The following is a 15,575-nucleotide window of genomic DNA, read 5'->3' on the forward strand; positions in this document are numbered from 1 at the left end:
AGGAGGAAAGAAGAGGATGGGAATAGGGCTCCCTGGTCGTACTGAGAACTAATCATTTTTCTTGAATAACACTCTTCAGAGTGTTAGGAGACTTTTGTTAATTTCCGGAGTTTGGAGAAAGTTTATTTTGACAATGTTTGAAAATTGTCTCATTGCTTTTATGGAGGAGTGGATTTTCAGAAGTTCTAACTCTGTCATTCCAGAATTGCTTCCTCACTAGAGGTTTTCTAAGATTAATTTTAACTGCCCATTTAGGAACTTAATAATTTAAATCACTCTCCTTCTTGATGTACTTTATTTGGCCTCCAGGACAACACGTTCCCTTTAGGTTTTCTCATACGTCACCTGTCTTCGCCTTCACGTTTATTAAATTATTCTCTTCTTTCTAGCTTCTAAATGTTATCATGTCTAAAGAAAAAGTCCTTCCTTGATTCTCTTCTCTTCTCTGCATATAGTCATTTCCATAGTGATCTCATCTAGTTGTATAGCTTTAAACATCATCTATGTGGATGACACCTAAATTAAATCTCCAATCCAGATCTCTTTTATGAACACCGAAGTTACATTCCAGATAATCAGCACCCAGGAGTATCATTTGCTTCCCTTTCCAATAACAACCCTCATCAAGGGTAACCACTATCCTGACTAGTGCTTCTATGTGGAAACTCCTTCCTGACATTGTGTTGAGAAAGATAGATATTTTTCTGAATATCAAATCCAGAGAAAAATACTTGAGAAATGAGCAAAACCAGAAAAAAGTATTATAATCATCTTGTAAGAATTACAGCTTAACAATAGACATAGAGACTTTACTAATTTGAAGGAATCTATTGATGTTAAGTCAAAACCAAGAGCAGGAAACACTGTCACACTGAGTTAAAAGTTTTGAAATTCTCTGGTGTCAGGACAGAAGTACATAGGATTAAAGTGGTCACAACCTGATCAGTTGATTTTGCTTATTATAAGTGTGTTAATGGCCCTCTATGCTGCTGATGGTAATTCTTGAAAATTTAATATTAGTAAGTCTATATGCATAAGTATACTATACACATAGTATTTTATATGTATAGTATACTACACACACAGTATTCTAAATGCATAAAGCACTATATACTATATGCATAGTATACTATACACAAACCCTGAGAGTGTTCTTCTAATACATAGCAAGTTTAAGAAGCAAAATCAATCCTTAAACTGGCAATTTGGATGAGTGATTCTGTGTAGTGCTGTTTACTTTATTAAGAAATTCAAATGTTGTTATTCAAATACTATCAGTTTGCTATCATTTTCCAGTGTCTGAGTAATCTTACCATATATTACCACTCTTTCTGAATACTTCTAAAGTTACTATTAATATTTTTATTTATTAAAAGTTAGATATCCGTGATTATGGATAAAGAGCGTTAAGAAGTTTGAAAGTGTTCTAAGAATAACATTGAATTTATAAAATACCTAGGAATTCCAACTTCTTGTTCCTGAATCCCATTGCTTAATCTGTCAGGAATCTGGAAATACAACCAATGGCAATGATGGATAAAATATTAAAGACTTTTAACAGCACATATTAGTTTTGCCTGTTTGTATATATAGCATAAATAGAATCAGACTCTATATACACTTGTGTGTTTGGCTTTTGCTCAGCATTGTGGCTCTACCTCATCCATGTTGTTGAGTGTAATATAATTGTCATTGCTGTATAGTATTTCATTGCGTGACTATGCTACAGCTTTTCAATCCATTCTGATGGACATTAAGGTAGTTCCCAGTGGAGTTTATTACAATGAGCTCTGCTATGGACATTCTTTATATGCCTTTTGGTATACATAAACAATGATGCCTGTTTGGAACTACACTCAGGACTAGAGATGCAAAGTTGTATGATATGCACATGTATAGCACTATTAAATAGCACCAAACAATTTTCCAAAACCTTGGTACAAACGTAGATTCTTATCAGTAGCGCATGAGAGTACAGATTTGCTCAACATCCTCACCAAGAAGTGGTATTTTCTGTCTTTTTTATGTTAGTCATTCTAATGGGTGTGTACTGGTAGCCTTTGGATTTTATTTTGCATTTCCCTGCTGACTAATGCAATCAGTCACTGTGTGTGTGTGTGTCTGTCTGTGCCTGTGTGCATGTGCGTGTGCGTGCCTGTGTGTGTGTGTTTGTGAGCTTGGGAAACTGTTTTAACAAGTGCCTATTAAAGACTTTGGCCTTTTTTCTATCGAGGTTTCAGATACTTTTTATATAGATTTGCAGGCATATGCAATGCAAATACTTTCTCCCTCTCTGTGGCTTCTACTCACTCTCTTAATGATCTTCTAATAAAGAAAATTTCTTAATGTTTAATATATTTTAAGTCATTCTATTTTACCTTTATGGTTAATGTTAGTCTATGTCCTGTGTAAGCAGTCTCTACCTTTTCCAAGATCATGGAGATACTCTCTTATGCTTTCTTCTATTAATAAAAGCTGGATTGTTTTATCTTTCACTCTTTCACATTTAGATGTGGAAACCATCTGGAATTTATTTTTGTTTATCATGTGATGTAAGAGTCAAGATGAATCTCTCTCTCTGTCTCTCTCTCTCTCGTTCTCTCTCTCTCTTCTATTCTGTTCCATGAGTATATTTGTCTACTTTGCAACAATAATACCTTTTCTGTATTACTGTAACTTCAAAATACCTCTAGATATCTGATTTCAGATTAGATTTTAATGTAAATTTCCCAGCTTTATGATTCTTTAAGATCTCCTTAACTATTCTTGTTACTTTAAATATTTCCATATAAACTTTAGAATAAGCATTTTTTCATTCTATTTATGCTGCTTCATGTTTATATGATTTCTTCAGTATTTGGGCTGATAATTTTCATCAGTTTTAAAGTGTCTGGCCTTTACTTAATTATTGCTTTTGCTCCTTTATCTGCCTGTTTATCCTCTGCAAATTACACATTGCAATTTCTTTTATTAACTTTTATTTTAAGTTCAGGGGTACATATGCAGGATGTGCAGGTCTGTTACATAGGTAAACCTGTGTCATGGGGGTTTCCTGTACAGATTATTTCATCACCCAGGTATTAAGATTAGTACCCATTAGTTATTTTTCCTGATCTTCTGTCTCCTCCCACCCTCCAAAAACCCCAGTGTGTGGTGTTCCCCTCTGTGTGTCCATGTGTTCTCATCATTTAGCTCCTGCTTATAAGTAAGAACTTGTGGTATTTGGTTTTCTGTTCGTGTGTTAGCTTGCTAAGGATAATGGCCTCCAGCTCCATGCATGTCCCTGCAAAGGACAAGATCTCGTTCTTTTTTGGTGGCTGCAGAATATTCCATGGTGTATATGTACTATATTTTCTTTATTCAGTCTATTATTGATGGGCATTTAGGTTGATTCCATGTCTTTGCTATTGTGAGTAGTGCTGCGATGAACATACGTGTGCATGTGTCTTTATAATAGGATGATTTATATTCCCTTACTATGACCCACACGTTTTTTACTTGTTTCTGTATTTCTCTTTCTATCCTTCAGTTCTGCTTTTTTCTATTTATCAATTTTTCAGTCATCTGATCCTGCCTTCTGCTTGTCAAATCTATCCATTGAATTCGAATTTAAGATATTGTACTTCCCTGTAATTCTAATTTATTCTTCTTTATAGGTTCCAATTTTCTGTTAAAATTATAGGTATTTGATCTGCTTTAGTAATCACTTCCTTTTTTTTTCTTGAATATATTAGCCATAGCATTCTAAAGTCCTTGTCTACAAACTCTGACGTCTAAATCACCTGTAGGTCTGTTTATATATTTTGGTTTTTGGCATTGGTTTTAAAACTTGGTTTTAGGTCTCATGGGCCTGCCTATTCATATGATTATTGATTTTTCATTGAATTCCATACATTGTGTATAAAACTGTAGTATTTTCAAACAGAAGTATCTTTTCCACCGTAGAGTCTTCATTATTTACTTTGCTATACAGAAAGTATGGGAGAATTATCACCTTAATCTCATAACGGACTTGTGCTGGGTTATAGTTTTGACTAATCTAGTCTGTCTCTGCTATTGCCTTGTTCCTAGGATATAGCTCTCTAGGATTTTAACCTAGTAGTCTAGCATGTCTTTTTTTTTTTTTTAGTACTGGAAGACTGCAGAAAAGGAAGCTCTGCTTTTCAACTTTTTTCGTATTAGCTTTTGTCCTCATGCTCTGTGCAAATTCAAAATTCATCAATTATATATTGAGAGGGAGATCAGCCATTAATTTGAGATGTTTCAGATATTTCCCTTGTGTCACCCTAGCCCTGTGTGATCATCAAATCATTGCTGTTTCTTCTCATCCACCAGTATGAGCCCTATGCCCAGCAAGCTGCAATCCAAGGCCAGAACTGGCAAATGCCCCCAGAGTTGAAAAAGCTGTAGGTCACAACTTCATCTATGAGAGGCTCTCCCCTTTCTCCAGAATTTTAGACACTTCAATCTTCACTGAGCTTTATTGTTTCTATGGTTCTAGGTTTTATAGTTGTTAATGAAGGGAACACTATTCACCAATAAACAACTCTGTCCTACCCAGAAATATTGCAGTCACCTCCTACTTGGGCTCCACATGGTTTGATCCCTCTTCTACTTATATCATTTTAAAAATTCCTAGTAATTATTTTAAGACATAAGTCAGATAATGCCATTCTTTTGTCTAAAATATTCTAATTGTTCTTCATTTTTCCTTAGAATATAATTCAAAGCCCTTTAATGGCCTATAAGACTTTAGATTACCTGGCCCCCACTTTGATCTCATCCTTTTCTCCTGCTCTCCCCCCTTCCTCACTCTGGCCAGCCACACTGGCTGAACAAGTCACCTATTTTTCAGACATACGGTATTTTTCCTGGTTGTTCCTTCTACTCAGAGCTCTATTTCCATATATATATATATATATATATATATATATATATATATATATGCATTGATAAGCTCTCTATTTTCTTAATATTTCTGCTTGAATGTTCCTTTTAAATAATTAGGGTGACACTAATCACCCTACTTTCAATTTCAGTGGTAACACAAATCCTCCACCTAGGCATGGATGATTCCCCTAATTCTGCAGTACTTTGATATTTTCCCATGTTGCTTCTCATATTACAACATGCCTTATGCTTTACCCTTTAATCCATTATTTTATCTTTCACTGCCACTCGTCTCTCTATAATATAGCTCCACAAGAGCAAGGCTTTTGTTTTATTCATGGATGCATTCCAAGCTCCTAGAATAGAACCTGGCACACAGAAGACAATCTGTAAACATCTGAAAAACTAATGATTGAGGAAACATGTTGCACTTAATTATTTGGGTCTTTTCAAATGCACTTTCTGTTTCAAAACACAGCTAAATAAATTTTGACATGATCAACACAGATTTTGGTATATTACTCTGATGACTCTCTATGTGAAACTCACTCTGAAATTTTTCAGTTCAAAAACTCACTCAAATTCTATTCAATGTTGATTTTTCTAATTCATTTGAAAATGGACTATATATTTACTACTTTCTCTGTAAAATGTACAGCTACTGGAAAAGGTAATACTTTCAAAAGTGAGCAAATCTCCAGAGTCTCTTCCTGCCTATCACACACTGTTAAGAATTGGATAGAAGTATATGAAGATGCAGGTAGAATACGCACTTCAAAAAATCTAACCACATTCTGTTTGACATATCTTGTCCTTAGGTAGCTGTGACTGTATTTTATATCACTTCTGTCTTGCTCTGTCCTTTGGGCAATTTAGAAAACAGACATTAATGTTTCAATCTAATGACAGAGAAATTAGTCTGAAATGGCAAAATAAAGTTTACTTCTTAGAAAGAAAACTCTTGTTAAAGGCTAAGTCTCCTCCCCCTGATTAGTTAGTACTACTCAACCCCACTCTCTGACCCACCCTGATACCAGCCCGGATTAAAGGCCTCAGCTTTAGAAACTTGCAGTGGACAGAATAGAATATGTTAAGTTTCTTTTGGAAGATCAGGCAAAAAAAAGAGAGAGAGAGAGAGAGAGAGAGAAAATACATACAGCTTCCAAACTTCAGTGGGCAGGCATGCACATCCATGGGAAAATCTTCCAAATGCATGGGACACTCAGCATGAATTGTTAACCTAAAAGAAAGGCAAACAGAAAATGAAATTAAGCTAAAATAAATGTTATTAAACACAGGGCTGCATTCCCACTCAGTTCCTAAGAATAACAAGATTTTTGTTTGTTTAAGTTCACTGAGATTCAAGTCTTTATGAACACAAAGGATGGATAAAATGAACTAGATAGCCTCTCAAAGAGGCATTAAGTACTCATATTTTTGGATCATATCTGAATCCCATCCTGTCACCTTTGAAAAACAGATATAACTTTTCTGCCCTAACTGTACTTCCTTAGACACCCCCCCAAGAAGCCTGGAAACACCAGGTTCTGACTCATTCATTTCTGATTGCAGTTTAATTATTTCCGAAATATTTCTTCTCAGCAGGCTATTCTGTGAGTTAACCAATTTAAAGATTGCACTGAAGAGAAGAGATATGTAGAAAGAATATCTTTACCCTGATCATTAACAGACAGACAAAAAACATAATTCGGCTGCTCATAGGAACTGCTATAGCTTTGTTGAAAGAGATGGCTCTTGAGGAACACACACACACATACACCACACACACGCACACACACACGCACACACACACGCGCGCGCGCGCGCACACACACACACACACGAAAACTGACCACTCCAGGAAAAAATACAAAGGTGATGGAGGACATCGGAAACCTCAGAGGTCAAGTCTAAAGAGCTCATGCTCTGTCAACAGAGGCAACATTTGGAAAAGATGCTGGATGGATTGCTCAGTGGAAATCTGAATGGTGTATGACATGTTTACATACTCATTCCCCTGCAATAGTCTCTCTGAATAGTCTATTTCAAGGTTTCCCCTTCTGATTTTTTTTTTATTTTTTTCAAGGCTTAACTTTCCTCGGGTTAGATAGTAGCCTCCTATGTAGAAATGGGGCTCACACAGCAAAACTTAAGAGTAGCTTGGAAGCTAGCCGTCATGAGCTACTTCTAACTAGCCTTTATACTTCCTGGTTATATTGGACTCAACCTCTGCCATCCTTTTGGAGTTCTAATAAGTTGAGAAACTGGTTATCAATTATAGTGTCACCCATTCCCCCAATGGCTTCTTCCCTTAGATAGGCACTCCTGCTGAGAACTTTACAGGGCCCAAGTACTCCTTAGGACCAGAAATCTCGCCTAATAAAATATCAATATATGAGACTGAAAAAAACATGCCTCACTTCTATGCAATTACCAAAGAAGCCTGTGGGGAAGTGTTTTGTTGAGGCGACAAATAAAGAAGTGCATGCAAGGGATCCCATGTGTGGTGTCTCCATTTCTCACTCTTCACATCACAGTGCTACTGTAACAGTGTTAGGAAGCAAGATCTTAACAAGAAAATATCCGCAGGCTATTGCTGCTTAACACGGTTTTTCTTTGGTTAATGAGAGTGAGATACCAGGAGATATTTCTTGTCAAATTACAGACATCCATGTGTCTATGAAGGCATAGAAGGTTCAATGTATCATTGTTATCATTATGATGATCATTGCTAATAACCTATGAGATGCTCACAGTATGTTACACCTTCTAAAGAAAGACTTAAACGTTAGACCTAAAACCATAAAAACCCTAGAAGAAAACCTAGGCTTTACCATTCAGGACATAGGCATGGGCAAGGACTTCATGTCTAAAACACCAAAAGCAATGGCAACAAAAGCCAAAATTGAAAAATGGGATCTAATTAAACTAAAGAGCTTCTGCACAGCTAAAGAAACTACCATCAGAGTGAACAGGCAACCTACAAAAGGGGAGAAAATTTTTGCAACCTACTCATCTGACAAAAGGCTAATATCCAGAATCTACAATGAACTCAAACAAATTTACAAGAAAAAAACAAACAACCCCATCAACAAGTGGGCGAAGGATATGAACAGACACTTCTCAAAAGAAGACATTTATGCAGCCAAAAAACACATGAAAAAATGCTCATCATCCCTGGCCATCAGAGAAATGCAAATCAAAACCACAATGAGATACCATCTCACACCAGTTAGAATGGCAATCATTAAAAAGTCAGGAAACAACAGGTACTGGAGAGGATGTGGAGAAATAGGAAAACTTTTACACTGTTGGTGGGACTGTAAACTAGTTCAACCATTGTGGAAGTCGGTGTGGCGATTCCTCAGGGATCTAGAACTAGAAATACCATTTGACCCAGCCATCCCATTACTGGGTATATACCCAAAGGACTATAAATCATGCTGCTATAAAGACACATGCACACGTATGTTTATTACGGCACTATTCACAATAGCAAAGACTTGGAACCAACCCAAATGTCCAACAATGATAGACTGGATTAAGAAAATGTGGCACATATACACCATGGAATACTATGCAGCCATAAAAAATGATGAGTTCATGTCCTTTGTAGGGACATTGATGGAACTGGAAATCATCATTCTCAGTAAACTATGGCAAGGACAAAAAACCAAACACCGCATGTTCTCACTCATAGGTGGGAATTGAACAATGAGAACACATGGACACAGGAAGGGGAACATCACACTCTGGGGACTGTTGTGGGAGGGGGGGAGGGGGGAGGGATAGCATTGGGAGATATACCTAATGCTAGATGAGGAGTTAGTGGGTGCAGCACACCAGCATGGCACATGTATACATATGTAACTAACCTGCACGTTGTGCACATGTACCCTAAAACTTAAAGTATAATAATAATATATATATATATTTAAAAAGTTAAATTGTATAAACTTATAATTAAATGGGTTACATTTAAAAAAAAAAAAAAAGAACATTCCCATCAGTAATTCCACTCAGGCCTACTGCTAACATTTGTGATGTAGGGACCCTGGTTGCCTGGAACTAAGGATTCTATTTACCTAATTTGCTCCCTATAGTGACCCTGTGAGGGACATATTGCAGACATTATTATCATCTTTATTTCAAAAATAAGAATTCATGGTGTTAAAGTGAGTTTCTCAAGTCACACAACCCGGAGAGCTGCAGTGCAAATCTGGTGTTCTTTCTACACTAGCAATTTTCCATTCATCTGAGGGTAACGGTCTCCTCAGGTCCTCAGTAATCTTTAAGTCATATGAGAGATGCTCTAGTTATCTTTGGTTATCTTTGAGCAAGTATGTTCTATGTATAAGGTACTCATGGGAAGATACTAAGAAAAGAAGGAAGAACCAGAGGCACAAGCTACAATCATTGCCCTCATAGTGACCACTGTTATAGGAAGAGAAAGCTAACCCTCACATATGCAGTTAACCATTGACACAGGGCAAGAGTTGAGTACATTAGCCTGAATACAGTCAGAGTGCTTTCTGTTGCAGAAAAAACTTGAAGGGATATTGACAATCCTATGTCAATATGTGAAGGGAGATAAGGAGGGCAAGAAGATCAGACAGCATTGACATGTTTAAGAACTAATGAAAAGAGCACAACATAATTTGGTTTATGAAGTACCTTGCCCCTACAAACATTTGCGTTTTCTGTCTCCTCTGTGCTTAGGTGGGTTGAGCAAGAAGTGGATGGGAAGAAAGATAGAAAAGTTATTATAAATCAGTTTTGCCCCTAATCAGAAATCACTACCTTTGCATCCTGCTTTGATAGTCTATTTGTTGTGGTCTTATTCTCCATGTCCCCAGAACTGCTGGCTAGACATAAAGTAATTTCCCCTTGGCATTACTCATAAGAGGCAGTGTCTTGGAAATAATAATATAAGTGGAGAAAAGGAACACAATTTTCTTTATTAAACTCTCATGGAATCTTTTCAGTATCCAACACAAGGAGCATGTTTTTCAGTGAAATACGTTTCTCTTGTGTCTGGTTCTTTGAGTCATGAAACCCCTTTTATGCCTTAAGAATAAAAGTCAGATTGGGGGAGCATTGCAGGCTAGCTTCAGAATTCAGCTTTTGTCCAAGACACATCGGAAATTTTGTAAATATCCAAGGGAACTTTAGTTCCCTCACCTATAAAAAGGAATAGAGACAATATCCCCTTCCCTTACATAATCCATCCATCCATTCAACATTTATTCATTTAACAACATCAGGGATTTATAGGGTGGTAGGAGGCACAGATTAGAAAAAAAGAAATCAAAGTCTTTATCTACTCCAGAGGATTATCACTATCATCATTATTATCTTTACTAAATATAAAAAATAATTTCAAAGAGAAAGCTGGGGCAGAATCAGAGCCTTTAAGTGACATGGTTGCCTCTGACTTCAGATCAGCAAAATAAACAAACCCTGTAAAAATTTCATGTCCTCTCTCCTTTTCCAACCTTTCTCCCTCTTCATGGATTCATTTGTGAAGCTCTACTAAGTTTGGTTGTATTTCTGCTAGCAGTTTTCAGTGAGCTTTTCAAAAAAGGTCAGAATCCCCTGAAAATGTGGCATTCAGATCATAGAACTACAGTCGCAATACAGGGGTTGGCCTGCTTTGCTCTTTATGCGAAGATCAGATACAAAGTAAGAGGCAACCCAGGAAGCCCCTTCTTTGGGAGACGAGGATACAAATGAAAATCTGACGACCTTTTTGGCCCTGCATCTGCACCCTTCTCCCCCATATACATATTTCAGTTATGACTCTCATTTTACCATGCTTTGGAAGGGGTTGCAACTTTTAATAGGGTGTTTAGCAGGTGCCTCACTGAGTAGGTGACATTTGAGCAACAATCTGAAGCAGATGAGAGGATGAGCCTTGTAGAAACCTGGGGAAAGAGCATTCAAGTTAGAAGGGGTAGCAGTGCAAAGGCCCTGAGGTAGAAGTGTGCCCAGGGTGCTCAAGAAATAGCAACTAGGCTACTGTGGCTGTCTTGTAGAGATCAAGGGGAAGAGTAATAGAAGATGAGTGCAAAGAGGAAGCTATGTGGCATAAACTAGATAGTATAAGGGCTCCTGGATATTTTTGCTTTCACTATGAGTGAAATATAGAGGCACTGTGGGATTTTAAGCAAAGGGTAATTTGATCAAACTAACATTTTAAAATTATGACAACTTTATAGAGAAAAAGTTAAAGGAGGTCAAAAACAAAACCAGGAAGATGAAGTCTAAAACTGCTTTATGATTAAAAACTCTCAAAAATCTAGGAATAGAAGGCAACTTCCTCAACTGATAAACGGCACTTACTAAAAACCCTCATCTAGCATCATAGTTAATAGTGAAAGACTAAGATACTTCCCCTAAGATCAAGCAAGGATGTTTTTTCTTCCTTATTCAACTTCTTATTGAAGAATTTAGCCAAAGAAGAAAAGAAATGGGGAATGACTGCTAATGGTATGGAGTTTCTTTTTTGAGGTGACTAAAATGTTCTGAAATTAGATCTTGGTGATGGTTGCACAACTGTGAATATATTAAAAATCATTTAATTGTACACTTCAAGAGGATAAATTGTATGACATGTGAATCATATTTCAATAAAGCTGTCTAAATAATTAGGCAAGCAAAAGAATATAAGAGAATGATTGGAAAGCAAAAATCAAAACTGTCTTTATTTGAAGGTGACATGTTCAGACTTTCCGTGTTCACAAATTTACAAGTCCTAATAGCATTAAGGTGGCAATTCTCTCCAAATTGCTCTATATATTCAACACATGCGCTTTCAAAATCCCAGATTTTCTTTCTGTGAAAATGGCAGGTTGATTCTAAAATTTATATGAGAACACAAAGGATCTAGAATAGCCAAAGCATCTTTCAAAAAAAATCATGAGTACTTACACTTTCCAGTTTTAAAGCTACAGTAATCAATATGGTGCAGTTTTGGCCTAAATATTATAATACAGACTAATGGAAAAAAATAGAAAATCCAGAAATAAACTTTGATATTTATAGTCAATTGATTTTTGACCAAGGTGCCAAGCAATTCAGTGGAGACAAAAAATAGCTTTCTCAATGTTTCTAGGAGAATTTCATATACAAGTGCAAGATATGAACTTAGACTGTTACCTCACACCATAAGCAAAAATCAACTAACAATGGATCATAAATCGAAATTTAAGAGCTAAAATTTCTAAAGGAGAACATAGGAGAAAATCTTTGTTATCTGAGTTGCACAAAGATTTCTTAGGTGTGACACCAAAATCATGATGCATACAAGAAAAAAATATGATAAATTAGACTTCATAAAAATTCAAAGCTTTTGCTTGTCAAAAGATACCTTTAAGAAAATGAAAAGACAAGGCACAAAGAAAGTGAATATATTTGTGAAACATCTGATAAAGGACTTGCATTAAAAATACATAAATAACCCTTACAACTCAATAATGAGAAAAACAACCTAATACAAAAATGAGAAGTGTATATATATACACACACATATGTATATATACACACATATGTATATATACACACATATGTATATATACACACATATGTATATATACACACATGTATATATACACACATATGTATATATACACACATATGTATATATACACACATATGTATATATACACACATGTGTATATATACACATATGTGTATATATACACATATGTGTATATATGTATACATATATGTGTATATATACGTGTATGTGCACGTGTGTGCACGCACGTGTGTGTACACTTGTGTGTGCACGCACGTGTGTGCACACACGTGTGTACACTTGTGTGTGCACGTGCGTGTGTGTGCACGTGCGTGCGTGTGCACGTGCGTGTGTGCACGTGCGTGCGTGTGCACGTGCGTGTGTGCACGTGCGTGTACACGTGTATATGTATATATGCAAATAAGATAGTCTTAGCTAATAAGCACATGAAAAGATGTTCGACATTAGTCATTTAAAAAATGCAAATTAAAACTACAATGAGATACTACTACATGCACACTAAAATGGCTAAAATAAAAAAGATCAACAATTTCAAATGTTGACAAGGATTTGGAAAAAACGTAAGATCATAAATTATGGTGGATGGAAATCACACTTTGGACAATATTTTGGCAGTTTCTTAAAAAGTTTAAAATAAGCTTACCGTAAGACCCTGTGGTTTTACTCTAATTCTTACTATAATTACTCTTATTCACTAACAAAGATAAATGAAAACATATGTCCAAAGAAAGACCTGTTTATAGCAGCTTTATTCACAATAGATAAAAGATGGAAACAACCCAAATGTCCATTATTGTGACTGGATGAACAAGATGTGGTATATCTATACAATGGAATGTTAATCATCAATAAAAAAGGAATACACACAATGGCATGGATGAATCTCAAATGTGTTATGCTAAGTGAAAATAGCGAGACACAAAATGTCGCACACTGTATGATTCCATTCACATGACATGTCCAAGAAAGACAAATCTATAGAGACAGAAAGTACATTAGTAGTCGACTGGTGTTGGGGTGAGAACGGAGTGTTACTACAAATTTGTAGAGAGATTTTTGGAAGTGATAGTATGTTCTAAACTTGAATTTTGGTTACAGTTGCACAAGTCTATAAATCTAAAAATCACTGAATTGTACATGTAAAATAAATTTTATAATATGTAAGTTATACTTCAAAAAGTTCTTATTTTAAACGAATCAATATCAGCCTTATAGCACAGTGTTTAAGAGCATGGATTCTTTTTTTTTCTTTTTAGAAAGCATGCTTAGCTTAGCCATTTATTAATTTATTTGTAGATTTAGGGGGTACAAGTGCCATTTTGTTACACAGATATATTACATAGTGGTGAAATTACGGTTTTTAGTGTAACTATCACCCGAATAATGTATATTGTGCCATTTAGGTAATTTCCCTTCCCTCACCCCTTCCTACTCTCCTACCCTTTCAAGTCTCCAATGTCTATTATTCCACTCTCTATGTCGATGTGTATACATTATTTAGTTCCCACTTATAAATGATAACATGCAGTATTTGACTTTCTGTTTCTTAGCTGTTTCACGTAAGGTAACGACCTCCAATTGCATCCATGTTGGTGAAAAAGAGATAATTTCATTATTTTATTGATAAATAGTGTTCTATTGTGTGTGTGTGTATATATATGTAACATTGTGTATATATATATAGCATTATATAGATATACATATACATATAATTTTCTTTATCCAATCATCCATTAATGTACACTTAGGATGGTTCCATATATTTGCTATTGTGAACAGTGCTGCAATAAACATTCAAGTACAAATATCATTTTGATATAATGATTTGTCTTTGTGTAGATACCCAAGAGCAAGACTACTGAAACAAATGGAGCTACTATTTTTAGGTCTTTGAGAAATCTCCATATTGTTTTCCATAGAGGTTATGCTAATTCACATTCCCAACTGTGTGTAAGCATTCTCTTTTACCTGCATCCTTGTCAACATCTGTTTTTTTGTTTGATTGTTTGTTTTTGCATTTTAATAACAGCCATTCTGACTGGTGGAAAATGGTATCTCATTATGGTTTTAATTTGCATTTCACTGATAACTAGTGATGTTGGGCATTTTATCATATGTTTATTGGCCATTTGTATGTCTTCTTTTGAAAAATGTCGGTTCATGATGGGGTTGTTTGTTTTTTTTCTTGTACATTTGTTTGAGTTCATTGTAGATTCTGGATATTAGCACTCTGTCAGATGAGTAGGTTGCGAAAATTTTCTCCCATTTTGTGGGTTGCCTGTTCACTCTGATGGTAGTTTCTTTTGCTGTGCAGAAGCTCTTTAGTTTAATTAGATCCCATTTGTCAATTTTGGCTTTTGTTGCCATTGCTTTTGGTGTTTTAGCCATCAAAAAGTGCGCGAAGGACATGAACAGACACTTCTCAAAAGAAGACATTTATGCAGCCAAAAAACACATGAAAAAATGCTCACCATCACTGGCCATCAGAGAAATCAAATCAAAACCACAATGAGATATCATCTCACACCAGTTAGAATGGCAATCATTAAAAAGTCAGGAAACAACAGGTGCTGGAGAGGATGTGGAGAAACAGGAACACTTTTACACTTTTGGTGGGACTGTAAACTAGTTCAACCATTGTGGAAGTCAGTGTGGCTATTCCTCAGGGATCTAGAACTAGAAATACCATTTGACCCAGCCATCCCATTACTGGGTATATACCCAAAGGACTATAAATCATGCTGCTATAAAGACACATGCACATGTATGTTTATTGCGGCACTATTCACAATAGCAAAGACTTGGAACCAACCCAAATGTCCAACAATGATAGACTGGATTAAGAAAATGTGGCACATATACACCATGGAATACTATGCAGCCATAAAAAATGATGAGTTCATGTCCTTTGTAGGGACATGGATGAAATTGGAAATCATCATTCTCAGTAAACTATTGCAAGAACAAAAAACCAAACACCGCATATTCTCACTCATAGGTGGGAATTGAACAATGGGAACACATGGACACAGGAGGGGGAACATTGCACTCTAGGGACTGTTGTGGGGTGGGGGGAGGGGGGAGGGATAGCATTAGGAGATATACCTAATGCTAGATGACGAGTTAGTGGGTGCAGCGCACCAGC

General features: G+C 36.0%; 1 protein-coding gene across 1 annotated transcript in view; it reads right to left on the minus strand.

The window, feature by feature from the left end:
* The window catches only part of GABRA3 (gamma-aminobutyric acid type A receptor subunit alpha3), a 261,093-nt gene that overhangs the window by 45,688 nt on the left and 199,830 nt on the right, over positions 1-15,575 (minus strand). Inside the window, exon 6 of the mRNA XM_003804517.5 lies at positions 6,048-6,130. Within this exon, the coding sequence (XP_003804565.1) occupies positions 6,048-6,130 (83 nt within the window). The remainder of the gene's footprint in view (positions 1-6,047; positions 6,131-15,575) is intronic.

Source organism: Pan paniscus, chromosome X (genome assembly GCF_029289425.2).
Source record: "Pan paniscus chromosome X, NHGRI_mPanPan1-v2.0_pri, whole genome shotgun sequence".
NCBI lineage: Eukaryota > Metazoa > Chordata > Mammalia > Primates > Hominidae > Pan > Pan paniscus.